General features: G+C 28.8%; 9 protein-coding genes across 9 annotated transcripts; 4 read left to right on the forward strand and 5 right to left on the reverse strand.

Annotated features, from left to right (window-relative positions):
- Window positions 1–902: 902 nt before the first annotated feature.
- Window positions 903–1490, forward strand: TSA2 (thioredoxin peroxidase TSA2; the record flags this gene model as incomplete). Its single annotated transcript, XM_046079779.1, has 1 exon — window positions 903–1490. The coding sequence occupies one exon, from the start codon at window positions 903–905 to the stop codon at window positions 1488–1490; it is 588 nt and encodes a 195-aa protein (XP_045933422.1).
- A 213-nt stretch (window positions 1491–1703) lies between these two features.
- Window positions 1704–3650, reverse strand: PPN1 (endopolyphosphatase; the record flags this gene model as incomplete). Its single annotated transcript, XM_046076981.1, has 1 exon — window positions 1704–3650. One exon carries the CDS (start codon window positions 3648–3650, stop codon window positions 1704–1706), a length of 1947 nt encoding a protein of 648 aa, XP_045933423.1.
- Window positions 3651–5370: 1720 nt separating this feature from the next.
- Window positions 5371–6834, forward strand: YHP1 (Yhp1p; the record flags this gene model as incomplete). Its single annotated transcript, XM_046079780.1, has 1 exon — window positions 5371–6834. The coding sequence occupies one exon, from the start codon at window positions 5371–5373 to the stop codon at window positions 6832–6834; it is 1464 nt and encodes a 487-aa protein (XP_045933424.1).
- An 826-nt stretch (window positions 6835–7660) lies between these two features.
- Window positions 7661–8920, reverse strand: RPS18A (40S ribosomal protein uS13; the record flags this gene model as incomplete). Its single annotated transcript, XM_046079781.1, has 2 exons — window positions 7661–8054; window positions 8874–8920. The coding sequence occupies 2 exons, from the start codon at window positions 8918–8920 to the stop codon at window positions 7661–7663; spliced, it is 441 nt and encodes a 146-aa protein (XP_045933425.1).
- A 927-nt stretch (window positions 8921–9847) lies between these two features.
- On the reverse strand, window positions 9848–10645 carry YML6 (mitochondrial 54S ribosomal protein uL4m; the record flags this gene model as incomplete). Its single annotated transcript, XM_046079782.1, has 1 exon — window positions 9848–10645. One exon carries the CDS (start codon window positions 10643–10645, stop codon window positions 9848–9850), a length of 798 nt encoding a protein of 265 aa, XP_045933426.1.
- A 554-nt stretch (window positions 10646–11199) lies between these two features.
- UTP6 (snoRNA-binding rRNA-processing protein UTP6) lies at window positions 11200–12522 on the forward strand (the record flags this gene model as incomplete). Its single annotated transcript, XM_046079783.1, has 1 exon — window positions 11200–12522. The coding sequence occupies one exon, from the start codon at window positions 11200–11202 to the stop codon at window positions 12520–12522; it is 1323 nt and encodes a 440-aa protein (XP_045933427.1).
- Window positions 12523–12718: 196 nt separating this feature from the next.
- On the reverse strand, window positions 12719–14128 carry ADA2 (chromatin-binding transcription regulator ADA2; the record flags this gene model as incomplete). Its single annotated transcript, XM_046079784.1, has 1 exon — window positions 12719–14128. One exon carries the CDS (start codon window positions 14126–14128, stop codon window positions 12719–12721), a length of 1410 nt encoding a protein of 469 aa, XP_045933428.1.
- Window positions 14129–15910: 1782 nt separating this feature from the next.
- On the forward strand, window positions 15911–16319 carry RPS17B (40S ribosomal protein eS17; the record flags this gene model as incomplete). Its single annotated transcript, XM_046079785.1, has 1 exon — window positions 15911–16319. A coding segment is annotated over one exon (408 nt), but the record flags the coding sequence as incomplete, so codon positions are not given.
- Window positions 16320–16660: 341 nt separating this feature from the next.
- ECM11 (Ecm11p) lies at window positions 16661–18022 on the reverse strand (the record flags this gene model as incomplete). Its single annotated transcript, XM_046079786.1, has 1 exon — window positions 16661–18022. The coding sequence occupies one exon, from the start codon at window positions 18020–18022 to the stop codon at window positions 16661–16663; it is 1362 nt and encodes a 453-aa protein (XP_045933430.1).
- Between the last annotated feature and the right edge of the window lie 949 nt (window positions 18023–18971).

Here is an 18971-nt window from a genome sequence, read left to right on the forward strand (position 1 = left end):
CTTTCTTTCTCCCCCTTTTTTTTTTTTTTATTTATTTATTTTTTTTTTTTGAATACTTAATTTTGATTCTTGTTTGATTTTAAATTAACTTTATGCATTTTGAAATGTGAGAATAAAGAATTTTGACAAGATTTTGAATAACAATAAATATATTTTTTTATTCCTATCTTTCTCACACACCCCTCTAATCTTTCTTTTGAAAAGGTAGCTTTAATGCAAGTTGTATTGTGTTAGAAAACTGCACCGCTTCAAACAGCGTAATAAATCGTAAAAAAAAAAAATAAAAAAAAAAGTTCGAGACAAAATATAGAAATTAGTAATTGGAAAATGAATAATTTAACCCTAAAAAAATAAAATAAAATAAAATAAAATAAAATTATGCTTTAGAAGAGCTGGTAATAAAAATGGACGGTAATCACAGGCCGCATTTGTTATTTTTTGTTGATTTCACACGAACAAAATGGAACCAACCGACGTAATTACTAATACAACAATCTATTTTCTCAATAAGGAAATACACTCACAATTACCGCAGAACACAGAAAGAGCCTCTGCTGTCCTCCTTTTTTTATTTTTTCTTTGAAATTTTCTATGCAATTCTCTCCCATTCTTTTTCAATATACTGTTTTCCCCTAAAAATAAAAACAAATATTAACAATAATAAAAAACGAATAACTTAAAATATCTTTATGCATATATCTTACATATATAAAGGAGAAAACTAATTTGTATTTTTTAAGTTTTAATTTTTAATTTTTTTTCTTTCTCTATTCATTTAGTCAAATATAATTATAATCAAGTTTTTAATAAAGTTGAATTTCAATTGTAGTTTTAGAACAAAAAGTTTATCAAAAAACAAAAAAAAAAAAAACAAACTAAAATACATACATATAGAAACAACAATGGTCGCCCAAGTTCAAAAACCTGCTCCAGCCTTCAAGAAAACCGCTGTCGTCAACGGTGTCTTCGAAGAAGTCTCCTTAGATCAATACAAGGGTAAATACGTTTTATTGTCCTTTATCCCATTGGCTTTCACCTTTGTTTGCCCAACAGAAATCATTGCTTACTCTGAAGCTGCCAAGAAATTTAGAGCATTGGGTGTTGAAGTCTTGTTTGCTTCCACTGATTCTGAATATTCTTTATTGGCCTGGACTAACGTTCCAAGAAAAGATGGTGGTTTAGGTTCTATTGATATTCCTTTATTAGCTGACACCAACCACTCCTTGTCTAAAGATTACGGTGTTTTGATCCCAGAAGCTGGTGTTGCTTTGAGAGGTAGTTTCTTAATTGACCCACACGGAATTGTTAGACAAATCACTGTCAATGACTTACCAGTTGGTAGAGATGTCAATGAAAGTTTACGTTTAGTTGAAGCTTTCAAGTGGACTGATGAACATGGTACTGTTTTGCCATGTAACTGGACCCCAGGTAAAGCTACCATCAAGCCAGATGTTGAAGGCTCCAAGGAATACTTTGAATCCGCCAATTGAAGTTGCTAAGGCTATGTAATTAGTGAATAATTTTTTTTTTCTTCTTTCCCTCTTATATATATATATATACGTACAAGTTTATATTTCAGTAACTGGTATTTACTTTGGTCATCTTAATTCTGTGAAAATAAATGAAACTTGTTTTTACTCATTTTTTATTTATTTATTATATTTATTTATTTATTTATTTTTTTTTTTTTTTTTTTGCAAACGTTACATGTCTAGGTTCTCATAGTCGGTAGATATAAATGCCCTATGGACATAAGCTTTCCAACGTTTCTTATGCTGCAACAAGTCATGCATGTATTTAATGTAGTCTTTGACCAACAATGAATCCATTGGAAAATCTTCGTCCATCGAAGTGTATTCAATTTCATAGTTGAAGGCTTTTTTCGCTGCTTCGTCCTTAGATAACCCATCTTTATCTATAAATTTATAATAATTTTTATTTATTGTATTCAAATCTGCAAAATATTGGGTGAACCCAGTTGGTGAAAACAGTTGAGGCTTATAAGCTGGACCTAGTTCTAAACTAGAAGGCATTTTAGGTGGAATTGATTTGTCTGGTTTCTTCTTTTTCTTCTTCTTTAATATATCTACTACATCTTCATCTTTGTCAGGCATCAAGTCTTGTTGTAATTTAATTTCCAACTCATCGAAAAAGGACTCCCATGATTTTCCACTATTTAAAATATTTTCCTCAGAATTTAAACCGGAAATATTATATTCCCATACGCGGAAACTTGGATTGAAAGTAGGAATGACGGATCCAGCAATAGTGACTATACTAAACTTACTACAGTATTCATCATCATCACCATCACCTTGATGAAAGCTTTTGTCCAAATCTTTGTATAATTTTTTAATTTTCCTCATATAGTTAACTTTATTGACAGGAGCAGCACCCATTATTCTAGCATCAGAAGAATCCGTATCATCATCAACATCCATGTCATACAACCGTGATAATTCCTCCTCATAAATCTGGATCTCCTCACGTGAATTTTTTCCATCAATGGGTATGAAATGATCTATATTCATGTGACCATAAACACCTCCAATAATGATATCTCTATATTCATAGATCCAGGCAGAAAATTTATGGAAACAAGTGGTCTCAAAATTCTTTTCTATTGGCGGTACATGCCCACTTAACCAAACTTTGATGTTTCTCTCTCTCATTTCTTGTAACACATAACCTAACCATAAAATCAATTGATAGCCAGGTTCGCTTTTTTGGTTACAATTGTCAACCAAAGGGTTGGCTTTGTACAAATATAGGGTGTTTATGGATAACACTGCTAATTTACCTGGTATAACTTCTTCAAAAAAGGACACAAATCTATTAAATGACCTTTGTTGTTCTTGTGGAATATATTTATTCCAAATGTTATAAAATTCTCTGGTTTGTAAAGTGGGTCCAATAGCAAACATGTTATGAGGATAAACATCATTATTACCTATACTGGGAATAACTTTGACATCCATGTCCATGGGGTCAAATGTGGGTGGAACTTTTTTAAAGCTATCATAAAACATGTCGCTTAATTGCGTGTTCAAGTCAAAAATACTACTCTCAGTTCTTGGGTTTTTACGATCATTATCGTGCCTTATGTTATCACCTGTCCAAATTACAAAATCAATTTCGTCTTTAAGATTATCAACTACCCAATCCATTGTATGGTACATTAATTCTAAGGAGGAATCACAGCCAACCATTGGATCCGTAAATAAGGAAGCAAAGTCATCATCATCATTAGCACCACTCTTTTTGGTAAATCTATGACAGGCAGTTTTAATTGAAGAGCCTTCTTTATACAAGGGATCCGGATGTATATCTGTTATGTGTAAAAATTTCCCCCTTAATTTTCGACGAGTAGAGGTGGTAACATCACTGGCATTAGTTGATTTTAAAGATATTGATTTTTGACACAACAATTTCTTAAAGCATAAGGGCAAATTTTTATTGTATTGCAAATTCCATATTGATGATGTTGGTAGTACTATTACCACCACTACTAATAACAACAAAAGTGATATGAAAATCCTCTTATTATTAAATTTTTTAGTAGCAGAATTACATTTTTTATTGACTACCACGGTATCTCCCCGGCCCTCTTCAATTCTTCCACAAATTTGCTTCTCTTTTTCTTTCAACATCTAGCTTGAGATATTTCTTCTTATTATTGTTAATCTTGACTATAACTTGAAATATCAGTGTTCCAAAAAAAAAAAAAAAATTTTTTTTTATTCTTATTGTACAGAATTTTGGTTTTTTTTTTTTCTTTCTTTTTCCTTTTCTATTTCCTTTTCTTTTTCTTTTTGTATTTTTATTATATTTTGTATTCTTTATTTGTGTAAAAAGCACTTTATGAAAAGATGTATATTGTTATTAAAAAAAAATGACATTCTTCATTATTATTTCGTCAGTGTAGCGTAGGCTCTTTGTCTCTACCCCTTTGCTTTTTTTTTGTTTGTAAAAAAAAAAAAAAAATTAATTTTTAAGGATGGCCACGTGCTTTTTTTGTTTAACTTGCTTCGGACTGACAAAAAGGAGATTTATCCAGAAACTAATGTCCGAGCACAATTTGTTCACGAGATTTGAATTATTAAGCTAAACCAAAACTAAAAAAATAGAAAAAATAAAAAAAAAAACAAAACAAAAGAAAATCCAATAACAAACTTTCAAGGTCTATTAACATTGTTATAGAACATTGTGCGCATTTTACGTACATATTGAAACTGCGTTGAATATGAGTTGAAATATACGCTAACAACAGCAATATAGCACATTTATACCGCACCATATGTCAAAAACTTAGATTGAGCTATATCATTAAAAGCACGTGACAAAGTTGTTAGATTCTACGAAACGCCTGCACTCTTTTTTTTATTGTAAAAGCCACATACATTTTCGTACACGAAAAAGAAACATAGCAAAAATTGTGCACAGAAACAAACCAAAAAAAAAAAAAAAGAAAAAAAAGTTTCTTTGAAATAGTAAACAAAACATAAACAATACCATAAAGAAAAAAACAGACACGAAAAATATTCTTCTTTCCTAAACAATACCTCAAGAAAGAAAGAAAGAAAGAAAGAAAGAAATAAATAACAAAAATAAATAAATAAACAAATAAATAAATAATTAAATAGATATATTCCACGAGTCACGCAGAAAGTAACATTCCACCTTAAGAATAATAACCTTACAAAAAAAAAAGGGTTTGTATAAAAGCTATAATTAGATTTGAAAATAGCGTAGGCCAGTTCAAAAATAATGGCATATTTGAATTAAGACCGAAGAAGCTTCACTTTTTATAGAAGTTATTAAAAGCATTCCAAAAAAAAAAAAAAAAATAATACTAGCTACTAACAATAATGGTAGTGATAATACTTCCCGATTCGAACTACTTATTAAGTAAGTAACTGCATTTGTTTATTATTATATAAAATTTTCGTGTCAATCTTCAATTAATAAAATTAAAATTCTCTATTTGATCTAATTTGAGCAAAAATTAATTGATTTGATGCTTTGATTATAATTTTGAAACAAAAAAAAAAAAAAAAAAAATAAACATTACATATGAAAAATTTCTATTTATGACTGGTTTTTTATTTATTTATTATCAGTGTTGATTCTCCTTATTATTTAATATATATATATATATATATATATACTAGTAACTTGATTTAATCTTTATTTTTCATTCGTTTTTATATACTCCTACACTAACTAGGATATATTAAAGGGAGAAAGATACTATTGGAAAAAACATAAAAGTACAGTTTTAGTATACTTTTAACCTTAGCTAAAATTTTTTTTTACCTAGAAGCAAATAAAAAAAAAAAAAAAAAAAAAAAACTTTAAATCTAAATACGTATGACAGAAAACCAGGAAAGACTACCTCCGATCTCAGCTTTACTTTTGCATCAGTCGACACTAACATTATCATCCACGACATCTCCATCATATCATAACATAACCACAAATAACACCAGCACTATAAATAGTAATTTAAAAATTTTTAATAAGAATGGAACTATAACATTACCTTTACCAGGTAACAATACTAGTAAGAATACTTCTATATTAGACACAGCTGATACTGTGTGTTATAATAACAAATATGGCTTGGTATCAGGCACTCCTTTGAGTACTACTAATACTGCTATTAATAATAATAATAATAATAATAATAATTACTATCATCCTCATAATCACAAAAATTATTATCCTGAAACACCTTTGAAGAATAAAATTAATAACACTTTAAGTATAGATATTGCTAGCATAAATAAACTTAATGTGTTACAAGATACTCTTAGTGCTGGGTTCAATAAAGAAAATAATAATAGCAGGACTACATTTACCACAAATAAATTAGAATTTCAGCTACATAATGACAATAATGCAACTGTCCATCATAAAAACTCTCCTACTACTAATATGTTGAATATTCATAAAAAAAGATCAATATCTAATGTTACTTCTTCTATAATTTCCGAGTCTCCAGCGTATGAAAGGAAATTCGTTACCTCCTTTGTTCCAGCAGAAGCAACGACGATAACAACAAAAACAGCATCAGCATCAGCATCATCATCATCATCATCTGCATCCACCCCTAACTCTTCTTCCTCTTCAAAAACAGTTCAAACTTTTGCATTTATTTCTCATTCGCAAGACACTTTCCCATCTGATGAACCTTCTATTGATAATGCACAGTTAGCTAGGAGAAAAAGAAGGAGAACTTCCAAACAAGAATTAAGTATTTTAGAAACAGAATTTAATAATAATCCCACTCCAACTAAGGACAAAAGACATGAAATAGCCTTGAAATGTAATATGTCCGAGCAGAGTGTACAAATTTGGTTCCAAAATAAAAGACAAAATGTGAAAAAGAGGAAATTAAAGCTAAAAAAGCAAGATGCATTTATCACTAGTAATAGCAACAATAGTAAAAAAAAGAGAAGTATAATAATTCTAAAGAATAATCACAAAAATATTGCCTCTTCTTTCCAAAACATCAATGGAAACATAAATAAGGATAATGAAACATGCTCCGAAGGGTCCTCTACTCATACTTCTCCAATAGGAACCCCCAAAATATTAGGCGTTGAAACTACAAAGAACGGTATTGTTAACAATAACAGTCATATTTCGGATATAACCACTGGTTCATTGTATACAAGCTTTTCTGTCAATAGTAACATTTCTCCTTTGTTAAATACGCCATTGAAATATGATACTAAAGTATTATCTTTTATTAATGAAAGCAGTGCTACTACTCCCTCTATTAATTCTTCAACCACTGCTGTTGTCAACAAAAATTCTATAAATCAATAAATTTGAGTTTATAATAATCAAGGGTTATAGAATAATGGTCTTTTTTTCGGTTAAAGCGGTTTACCAATGCACAAATCAATTTATAAAAAACGTGACTTTTTTTTTTTTTTTTTTTTTTTTTTTTTTTTTTTCTCTTTTCGACATTTACAAGTTTGATTTTAATGCCGATTGCAAATATGTAATACACTGGATATATTTAGACATAGCCTGTTTCTGCAGACAAATCAGAAAAACAAAAAAAATATAACGATGAAATACTGGAAAATTATAATGTTCTGATGGCATCTAATTTATTTCTCTATTTTCCTTTTTTGTTTTCTAAATATAAGAAAAATCTGGGAAATTATCTGTTATATTGAAGATTTGATAATTTGTAATATTTTTCCTTTAGAGTTTCTTTTGTAGTTAATACTTACTTTTGTTGTATGTTATACTTTACATAAAAGTTTAACCAAGTTTAATTGTCAGATTTTTAAATATATAATTTTCATTACTATTTTTAAATGGAAAATTCTTTACGTATATATGCCGTGACTAAAATGCCACAACACTACTTTGAACCACGATTTAACCTTATTCCTTACATAACGTCTGACAACATGAAAGCTTGTCAAAAGAAAGAAGACAAGAAGAAAAAAAAAAACTACAGTATAATAATTATAAAAAATATATTTTTCTTTTTCTTTTTTTTTTTTAGAAATGTAATAAACAATTAGCTAAAAAAAAAAAAAAAAAAAAACTACATACAACCACATATATATAAATATCATAAATTGTACATTATATTACTAAAAACAATATATTTATCTTACTTGCCAAACAATGTTTAAGCCTTCTTTCTACCAGTGGTCTTGGTGTGTTGACCTCTGACACGCAAACCCCAGTAATGTCTAATACCTCTGTGGGCTCTGATTTTCTTTAATCTTTCCAAGTCATCTCTCAATTTGGATTCTAAACCGTTGGCCAAGTTGTGGTAATCCTTACCGTCGTTGATATCTTTTTGACGATTCAAAAACCAAGCTGGGACTTTATATTGAGTTGGGTTTTGCATGATTTGAACAATTCTTTCCAATTCTTCTTGAGTCAATTCACCAGCTCTCTTGTTCAAACTAACATCAGCCTTTTTGCAGACCAAGTTGGCATAACGACGACCGACACCTCTGATAGTGGTCAAAGCGTAGACAATCTTGATGTTACCGTCAACGTTGGTATTCAATAAACTGTAATAAAAAAGAAAATATAGTTTCATTTCAATTTCAGGTTTGAAACAAAAACAAAAACAAAAATGTATAAAAAGTTAGTAAAATCGTCCTTAGCATCAAAACAATAATAAAGTTAAATGGGAAGAGGAGAATTCTAGGCTAATTGCAGACTACATTTGTCTTTTTTCCTTTTGTTTACAAATATTTTTCTAGCACTATCATAAAAGGCTGGGTCACTTCTTAAACTGTTCGCCGAATAAATGAAACATTTAATCCTTTAAAATAAATGTTAAACTGAGAACTACACTTGACCGTAAAATAAAATTCCTTCTTTCACTAACGGAATAATACATTGTTTAATTATAAATAGCAATGTTTCTTTTGTAACTTTCGGGTTTTGGCCAAAGTTACGGTACATTGAAAAATTAACTAGAATAGTTTCCATAAGATAGGACATCTTCCTTATCGTTAAACTGGATAAAAGATACTTAAGCTGCCTTGCTTTATTCTTGAATTAAAAAAAAAAAAGGAAAAAATCCATATTAATCTAAGGTATGTTGTCATAAATCCATTTGCAAAATCTCATAAAAGAGAATTAAGACATATCATTACATATTTACTTCTCTAGACGTCCAAATAAATAACCATTACTCTTGATCATTATTAAACCGGTGACAAATTGTTGCAATATAGTCACTAAAAATAATAGAATATACGGAAATCTTATAACCCCAATATCGGCCATTACTCCCTTTCGCAATAATTTTAACTTATTTTTGATTGTGATTATAATATAAACTTTGATAAGCCTATTTCTATTGAAAAGATAAAACATACCGCAAAATGTGTTGAAAGGAACCCTTTTCTTGAATAACTAAAGTCATGTTGATGCTTGCTTTTTCTGTACGTGTTGTTTTTTTTTTTTTTAAAAAAGCAGTATATATGTATGGAAAAAAAAATGGTACGAGATAATATTACCAATATACAATATATCGAAAGAGAAGATTCTAAGAAACAAAAAAAAAAAGGAAAAAAAAAAAAAAAGTCATAAAGAAGATTTTTGAAACTAAGAAATTTTTTTTTATTTTTAATCGAGCTGAATTATAAGGTTAGCCACGTATTATATTTTAGTGAGAAATATATTGTAGTAATAACATAAATTACTTTTATTTGAAGGGAGAAAGGAAAAAAAAAAGCTTAATGAAACGAAAGTCATAGGCAGAGAAAAGAATAAAAAGAATGAAAAGAATGGCAACTATCATGTATATAAAATTTACCAGAAATATTTTTTTTTTTTTTTTTTTGATCATAGTGAAACAGTTAGAGCAGAAATTTAATGAAAACATTTTCGACCAAAAACAAAAAAAAAAAAAAAATATGCACGTTGTAATGAAAATAACAGAGAGAAATTATGGGTGTAACATAATAAATTATATGTATCACTTTTTTTTTTTTTTTTTTTTTAATTTATTAATCTAATCTTTTTCAAAAATATAAAAGGTACGGATGTATGACATAACCAACAACAAAATTAATTTTATATGCCCTAAAAGGGCTAGTAAAAATAAATTATTGAAAAAAATGTTATTTTTTTTTTAAGGTTAAATAAATTAAATTTTTCGTTAGTCACTTGTTAATTATATGCTTGTTTTTATACATTACATAACTTCAAAAATATGTATATGTTATCTATTTACAAAATTAAATCAAAAAAGAAAAAAAAAAAAAAAAATATAATAAAGATAAAAAATTAAAAGATTTTTTTCCAACAAAAAAAAAAAAAAAGAACATTAAATGCTCTGTTGATTATCTTATTCAAAAGATTCTACGGCATTGATAACAGCCAAATATTCTAATGCAGATAACTCAATAAAAACTCTTTGAGCTTTCAATATATCGTTAACATCAACAAATTCCTTGGATATAATGTCAATTTTTTCGGCAAATTTCTCTGTATTGTATAGTAAACCTTCTTTTACCCCATCTACTATAAACAATAAGTTTTTCTTTTTTTCAAGGTCATATTCTTTCAAAAATTTTTCAAATATTAACTCGCCTGTATTTTCAGGATCTTTTACCAGTTCCAGTTCATTTAGATCATTTTTGTGAACACCACATAACTCATTATTTCCACCAATTACAAATAAATTGCCTTGTCTATATTGATGGCTTAATGCAACATTGTAAGCTAGTGAGTAGACTTTAGACGGTAAAGCAGTACTGTAATCGTTAGGTGCTGTTCTAGCATGGGCTCTAGCACCGTTATGTCTGGTTGGAGAATTGGCATCACCAGCACGAGCTCTACCTGAGCCCTTCTGTGGCAATAATTTTCTTCTAGAATAACCATTTTCGCTTCTTCCTGGTGGATTTGAAGAACCCACACGCTTATTATCGTTTTCATAGACGACTGCACGCCATAAAATATCTCTCCTTAGTGGAGAACCTAAAACACTTGTTGGAACAGGAGCAAACGTTAAAGGTTCTAAAGATGGAAAAGCACGGACCGTGGCTAAAGTATATTTGGCTGGTTCGGCAGCATTTGATAGAGCTTTAGAACTCAAACTTTTGGAACATCTTAAAACTTTGACTATGTTACTTGAATGATACATTCTTTTAAGTTTTCTCTTGTGTATTTAGCTAGATTATTTAAATTCTCAGGATTCAAAAAAATATTTTTTTTTTTATTCTTTGAGATAAGTATGAAGGGGGATAAGGTTATTGTATATTTTATTAATTGATCAGTATATCGATTGGTAAGATTAAACAGTGGATATTCCATAGAATTTATGGTTTATTTTTTTTTATTTATTTTTTTTTCCTTTCTTTCGAAAGATCATAAGGTTTACATACCCGGCTACAAAATTACCTAAAAACAATGTTCTGATCAATAGCCGGGTAATGTATCCTGCTCGTTTCTTTTTTTTTTTTATTTTTTCTATTTTTTTTTTTTTTTCTTTTGAAAATTGTCGATATTTCTATGAAAGAAAAATAAATCAATAATTTGCAATAAGAAAACTTCAATTTAATACATATCTTTTTTAGCACAATGTAAAACTGGCACAGGACCATTTGCAAAGAATACGGGATAATAAAATAAAAGACGCTATTGCATTTTCATTTCTTTTTTCTTTTATTACACACAGTATATAATATACAAAACGTTATGTCTTCCAAAGCAAGGTACTATTTAGAGCAGTGCATCCCTGAAGTCGATGATTTGGTGGAGCATGGTATCTTCAATAAGAGTGAAGTTACCTCAATCATGAAAAAGAGAACAAATTTTGAACATCGTTTAAATAGTAGGGGCTCAAGCATTTCTGATTATATCAGATATGTGGAATTTGAAAAAAATGTTGATAAGTTACGTTTGAAGAGAATTAAAAGAATACTACAAAATAGCAAAAAATATTCTGTTTCTGATTACTCCATTCAACATAGAATAGATTTTATTTTTCAGCGGGGTTGTAACAAATTTCCTCAAGATCTACGTTTTTGGTCACTCTATTTAAATTATTTAAAAAGTAGAGGTAATAAGGTCTCATACAAAAAAATTCATTCTGTTTACAATCAATTGTTAAGATTACATCCAACAAATGTCGATGTTTGGATTAGTTGTGCCAAATTTGAATACGAAGTTTATGCTAATTTCAAAAGTTGCAGAACAGTCTTCCAAAACTCTTTAAGATTTAATCCAGATTCTTCCAAACTTTGGTTTGAATATTGTAAATTTGAATTAAACTTTGTAACCAAATTGATTACTAGAAGAAAAGTTTTAAATTTAATCAATGAGAGGGAACAAGAAATGGATATGCTACATCAAGAAAAGGCGAACGTTCCGGATGACAGCAACGAACATGAAGATGGTATTAAGTTACCTTCTACTGGCGACAACATGAAAGATAAGTTGAACGAGTTGCCTGATACCGACATGAGTATGCTAGGTAATGAAGAAACAAATCCAGCTTTGCGTGGTGATATTGCGTTGACAATTTATGATTTGGCTATGAAGAACTTACGTCAAAAATTTATTGAGAAACGTAGGGGATTTTATGCAGTTACAGATGGAAATTTTGAAAAAGAATTGATAGCGGATGTTAACGAATATCTATATACCATATCATTGGATTACATTAAACTATTTGACAATTTCAAAGCTTTAAGGAGGGACTATTTAATAACTCATGTTTTACATTATTTGAAAACTTTGGACACCATCAAATCATCGAAAGAATACTCATCTTACATTACATTTATTGATATCACCTTGAATATAAGATATATGGATACACCTTCATTTAACAATACCGAGTTGCAGAAATCTGTACAAAAATATTTGGTCTATAAATCTAAAATCAAGGATAAAGAGCTGTTAAAGTTAATAAGAGTGAAATACAGTGAATATTTAAGGGAAAAGTATTTGATCAATATGGAAAAAGATTCTGATCCTAGGTATAGTGTCTTGGCAAAAATCATAAACAAATTGTGATCTGTCCCTTATTAAAAAACAGAGCACAAATTTCAATTTATTAAATATTAAGTACATGTGATAAATATAGTGTGTATAATAATAATAATAAGACGTGTGATAACAATATTAATAGAAAATAAAAAAAAAAAAAAAAAAAAAAAAGAAAATAGTTAACTTAGCAGGCCTATATGACAAAGTTGTTCATAATATTTCATCATAACCAATGCTGTTCTTGAAAAAAATCAAATATTTTATCACTTTTCACAGTGTCTATCTTTAATAAGGCCTGCAGCTCTTCTTTCCCTATTTGCCCCCCCTTGTTAATTAATTCTCTAAATATCCTCTCCTTGATGGCTAAATAAACTTTGGCTAATATTTTTAAATTTATACACAATTGTTGCTCCTTTGGTGATAATAAAATATAATCTGGAGAATGCTGGATATCACTTATCGTTAACATTTTTTTCTTTTCTGCCATGACACTACCATTAGGAGTACTATTTTTAGTATCACCAGAAATATTATTAGTACTGCTGCTATCATTATTGTTATTACCATTACCGCCATTACTATTGTTAGTAGCACTAATGCTGCTGGTAATACCAGTACCACCATTGCTGTATTGTCCGGGCGTTGTATTCCTTTGATGTCTTGAACCAGTAATAATTGAATCAATATCTCCACCAAATCGTTCTAAAGTTAATAATCTTTGTTGCTTATCCCGCTCGTATTTTTGACCAGCTTCCAGTGTCGTTATTCCGTTCCTTCTCCACTCTTGAAGTTGATTTATCCTTATACGGAATTGCAATTCATTCAATATATCGGTGCTAAATTCCTCAAAATCTTCTGGGGTCATTGAACGAGCAAATGGCTTTATTTTATTATATAGGTCTTTCACTTGTTTTGATCTCCTTTTATCAATGCTTTGTAGTCTGCGATATTCTACTAACTTATTTTCAAAAAGTAGTCTTTTTTTTTCTGCCCTTGAAGTTAACCTTGAATTGTAAATATCCAAGATGATTAATTTCAGTTCAATATTCAGTGCAGTATCATCAGGCTCAAAGACCATATCTTTAACCGTTCCTTCTGCTTCATTTTCAAATTCTGTTTCGAAATCTAGTCTACCAGGCATGAAACCTTGCACTTCATGACAACTTGGAACAGATGACACTTGTTTTCTTATTGGGGGCAAGGGCTGCTTGGCAAAATCTTCAATTCTCTCCTTCCTTCTTTGTAAAAACTCGTCTTGAGCGATCCGTATGTCTTTTGTGATGTCCGGAATTGGATAATAGGGACTATTAATGTAATATTTAAGATAATGCTCCCCAACTTCTTCTTTCGTTCTATGTCCTATAAAATCAGCTACATCTTGCCAATTACCTAAACCGAAAGTTTGTGCGCCCTTTATTAGATCCAATTCTTCATCTGCACCCCAATCCGTACATAGAATTGGATATGAATTTGTTTCTATTATTCTATAATCATGATACGGTCTATGGTTTCCTGTGTATAAACCTTGAGAAAAACATTGAACACATAAATCGTATTCTGGACATTCAGCACAGGATATTCTAACCCTGTTGGTACAATCAGAAGAACATACGTCGCAATGAAATTTATTCATTTTATATTTTTTCTTCTTTAGTTTTTACTGTTTTGCTTTAAATTTTTTTTTTTTATTTTTTTTTTTTTTTTTTTTTTTTTTTTGATAATCCTGGAAAATGTATTTTGTTTTCCGGGCAAGACATTAAAAAAATAATAGAAACTAGCTATTATTTTTCATCATTTTAAAAAACAAAAAAATAAAAAAGAAATAGATATATAAATATTTATAGCCCTATGCTCGGGCTAAATAATTAACCATTTTATTTTGTGATGTCTTAAAAACCCGTACATTAGTAACATTGGTTTGTTTTTATGTTTTTATCTTAAAAAAGTTAAAAAAAAATTAAATGTTGCTGATTTTGCTCAATTTTTCGTGCGGCATAATTATCATAATTTGTTTTTTATGTGTTTATATTAGAAGAAATTGCTATTTTTGTTCCCCTTCTCGCCATTTGTTTTGGATAAAATGTTCCTGCTGATTGCATTTCCCACAATTTCAATTTTCTCTTTGTGAGTTCAGTTGGTTACTGTCTGTGTATTTTTTTTTTTCTTTTTTTTTCTCTATTTTTTATTTATATATTTATCAGAATGCATCTTTTAATTTGGAATTTGTTGCTTATTGCTGAGGGTTTAACTCAGTATTAAAAATTATTATATTGTTTGGTTGATATCGTAAATTGCGTTTGCTGTGCTTTACCAAATTTTTTTTTTTTTTTTTTTTTTTTTTAATTCAAACTTTTACTAACAATTCAATTTACACGATTCTAACATTTTTAATTTCTTGCGTTAAAAAAAAACCTCTTTTTTTTTCTTTTTTTTTTTTGCTTCAATGTTCAGTATTTTTAAATGGGCTTTCTATGATTCCGTATTTTTAAAAGAATTGTAAAATAGAGATCTATACATATAACTAGCAAAACAATCAATACAAAATGGTACGTTAATTTTTTACATCACATTTTTTCAAAAGAAATGAGAAAAACAATTTGGAAATAATGGAATTTATAAAATAAAATAAAATAGAAATAATTCGGTGAAAGGGGAAAAGCTTAGATTGGACAAAAGAGCGACGAAAGAAAGGGTATCTGATAACTTTTGTTGTTTAAGTGCATCACTAATATTACTATGGACACTGAATAATGGTCATAAGAGAACAGGGATGATGATATAGTAAAATATTTGAAACCACCGCATTAATTTAAGACATGATAGAGTTGAAAAGAATTTTTCTTTTTTTTTTTTTTTTTTACAGAGTGGGAAGTTTCTTTTTTTTAGAGAGGATGAGTAAACATTATTTTTTCGAAACTCGTATGATAACAATTATTTTATAAAAGAGTTGCTATTCTTTTTTGATTCATTTTGTGACTGTTGTGAGTAATTTTTCTATTTTTAAAGAAATAATAACAAACCTATCAAAAAACTAATATTTCTATGCACAAACGAATGTCATTTTACAAAATAAAATTGTGGAAACGGATTAATAATTGTCTTTTTTTTTTTGAAGATTTTAGTTATAATATTTGTGTGCGGTGCAATGATTTTTTTTCATCCTTTATTTCAGGGTTAGCTCTTTTTGTCTCAATGTTAACAGCTTTATTCTTTAAATTCACTCGTATATTTCAATATGTTTACCAAAAGAAAAATACTAACATTTTTATTCATGTCTTTTTTTAATTTAATTTAAAAAAAATTTTTTTTTTTTTTCTTTTTAATTATTGAAAAATTTCACTCTTTAAAAATTGAAGGGAGAAAAAAAAAATTTTTTTTTAAAAAAAAAAAACATTGCAGTTAATTATTTTAAATAGGGTAGAGTTAGAACAAAGACCGTCAAGCGTGCTTCTAAAGCTTTGATTGAAAAATATTATCCAAAATTGACTTTGGATTTTCAAACTAACAAAAGATTGTGTGATGAAATTGCCGCCATCCAATCTAAAAGATTAAGAAACAAGATTGCTGGTTACACTACCCATTTGATGAAAAGAATCCAAAAGGGTCCAGTTAGAGGTATTTCTTTCAAGTTGCAAGAAGAAGAACGTGAAAGAAAGGATCAATTTGTTCCAGATGTTTCTGCTTTAGACTTGTCCCACTCCAACGGTGTTTTGAATGTTGACAAACAAACCGCTGAAATGGTTAAATCTTTAGGTTTGAAATTGCCATTATCTGTTTCTGAGGTTTCTTCTGTTAGAGACAGACGTTTTAGAAGAAGAAACTAAGTTATTTAAATTTTTAAAAAAATATATTATTCACATTTATAGCTATATAATGTTTTTTTTTTTTTCCAAGTATATTTTGTAATTTTTTAAAACTTAGATCCTTTTCAATACTTTTAGAAATGAAACTATTACCGGCATCACTTATCTGCACCTTTTTTAAATCTATTGGTACTTTATTTTTGTTTTGTCAAGTTTCAAATGTAAATATATGAGAATTTATAAACTGGGATACGATAAACAATTGTTAATCTTTTATTTAGCAAGATAATATTAAATAAATCATCATTGGCGTTATTATTATAGTGTATTCAAACCTAAAATTGCTTTGTGTTTACGCATTATTAGATTATGTCTAAAATTTCATTACCAAGCTGTTGAACTTTGACCAATTTTTCATCTATTAATGCACCATGTCTATTCAAACTGTGTGCCCTTTCATTTATCAAATCGGTAATTGTCTTAAACCTATAACTTAGTTTAATTCGAGCCATTGCAAGTTTTTTCAAAATGTCCCTATGTTGCTCGTTAAATTCTAAACCTTTAGAATACCATTCACATATTGTCATTTTAGAGTAATTTAAACATAAATTCTTCTCATCTGGAGATTCAATTTCCTCAAATATTTTCCGATAAAAACTGTCCGTGTCAGTAACTTCTTCTTCCTCTTCTCCTTCCTGGTACAATAAAAAATTCAATTCTTTATAAGGACCCGGAATTACCTTTGGCAGAACTATCTTCTGCTCTTTCAGACCGACTAAGCTGTTATTACTGGTATCGTTATTTATTGCGGAAGAATCGATATTTGAGTCAAGTGCTATTAGAGCAGAATCGTAGTTATATTTACTTTTATTGTTAATTTGACTAAATTTGTTTTTGGATTTTTTTGTTGTTGGTGAGTTCGGAGCCATCATATTTGTGGTAGCATTACAATCAAAGGATTGAGAAAAATCATAAGATAGTACAGTTGGATCCATATTTATTTCTGTGTCCAAAGATGGTTGTGCCAAAAAAAAATCAGTTAATTTTGCTCGCTTGTATTTTATACTGTCATCATTACTAATTTCATTGCTGTATTTGTTAGTACCAGGAATAGGATCGGCGGCAGCTATAGTGGTGGTAGTAAGGGTAGGCGTATGATTATTGTTATTTTCACATGTTTTTTGTTCAGCATTTTTTTCAATTGTACGTGGGAGGGCCTTATCATTTGAAATGGTAGTATTCCAATTTGTTAGAATTTTTTTCCTTACGTTACCGGTTGGTGTTTCGCTCATATTATTAAAACCTATTTTTGCCGTTTTGCTAAAAGTATTATTGTTATTATGTATATTAATAGGCTCACTTTTAACAGTTATGCTGTTAGAGCTATCATTCATATCTACAGACGAATTAAGGACAAAACTGGAATTATTTAGGGAACTAGTGTTAACATTGACACTATGATTTTTCTTTCTTTTTTTATTTTTCATCAGAAAATGTGGACTAACTGTATGTCCTTTACTTGATTGTGTGGAAATTGTCGAAATAGATAGTCTTCGGTTAGTTTGCTCAACCTTGGAGTTTAGTGGTTTTTTTGACGCTGTGGTTAACAATGAATTAATTGGTCGTTTTTCATCAATAAGTACTTTATTGTTAAGTGTATTAGCTATTGAGTTTGCTACACTTGGATCATTATCATAGTTTGTTTCTTTCTTCACTTCCACCATTATTTTTTGTTATCTTTGTTATTTTTTGTTTTTTTTGTATTTTAGTATTGGTAAATAATATGTTAAGTGTAAGATACGAAAGGAATATAAGGTTAAAGAAATACCCAAATGATTTTGACAGTGGTTATTCTGATGGCGGTTATTTTGATGGCGGTTATTCTGATGGCGGTTATTCTGATGGCGGTTATTTTAGAATAAATTTGCAAAAAAAAAAAAAAAAAAAAAAAAAAAAAAAAAAAAAGAAAAAATTCATGTACATAATTAACATGTTTCTATGCGCTCATCGTAAGATTTAATTTAGATGTTTTTATAAAGAGGGGTTTTTAATATATTCTTTGGAACGATTTGTCCTTTTAGTTTCACCCGGAGCAAAGATGTTAATATGTTGGAAAGATCTTATCGTATTTCCGCTGTTTCTAACTGATAATCGTATAATTTTGTTTCTTTCTTATAAATTCTATTGTTTGGAGATATTCTAATTTTAATATTCGTAAATTATATAATTAATACTAAATTCCTGCTAAGCTAATTATTAATAATGAATCTTATCATAATCTGTTATTTTTACACTTTGTAGTGGGTTTACAATCTTTGATATTCTTCTTCAAGCTAAGTGCTTAGTATTCTATATGTTCTTATACCGTTAACTATTTGTTATTTGCTGTGCTTAAATACGTTTGCCAAGTATATCGCAAAGTATACAATAAACATGTAATTCAGTATTATTTCACAGGCACATTCAAGAATATTTTGTACGAAAAAGTTTATCTAACCAGGTGTTTTTGCCTTTTTTTTTTTTTTTTTTTTAATAAAAATCTCTCTTAATCTAAAGACATTCGTAACATAAAAGGTCAAAAAAAAACACATCCACAGTTTTGACAATAATAATCAAGAAAGTTTTGTTGTTGTGGTGGTGGAAAAATATTATACTACGTATATTTTAACTTTT

Source organism: Saccharomycodes ludwigii, chromosome VI (genome assembly GCF_020623625.1).
Source record: "Saccharomycodes ludwigii strain NBRC 1722 chromosome VI, whole genome shotgun sequence".
Lineage (NCBI taxonomy): Eukaryota > Fungi > Ascomycota > Saccharomycetes > Saccharomycodales > Saccharomycodaceae > Saccharomycodes > Saccharomycodes ludwigii.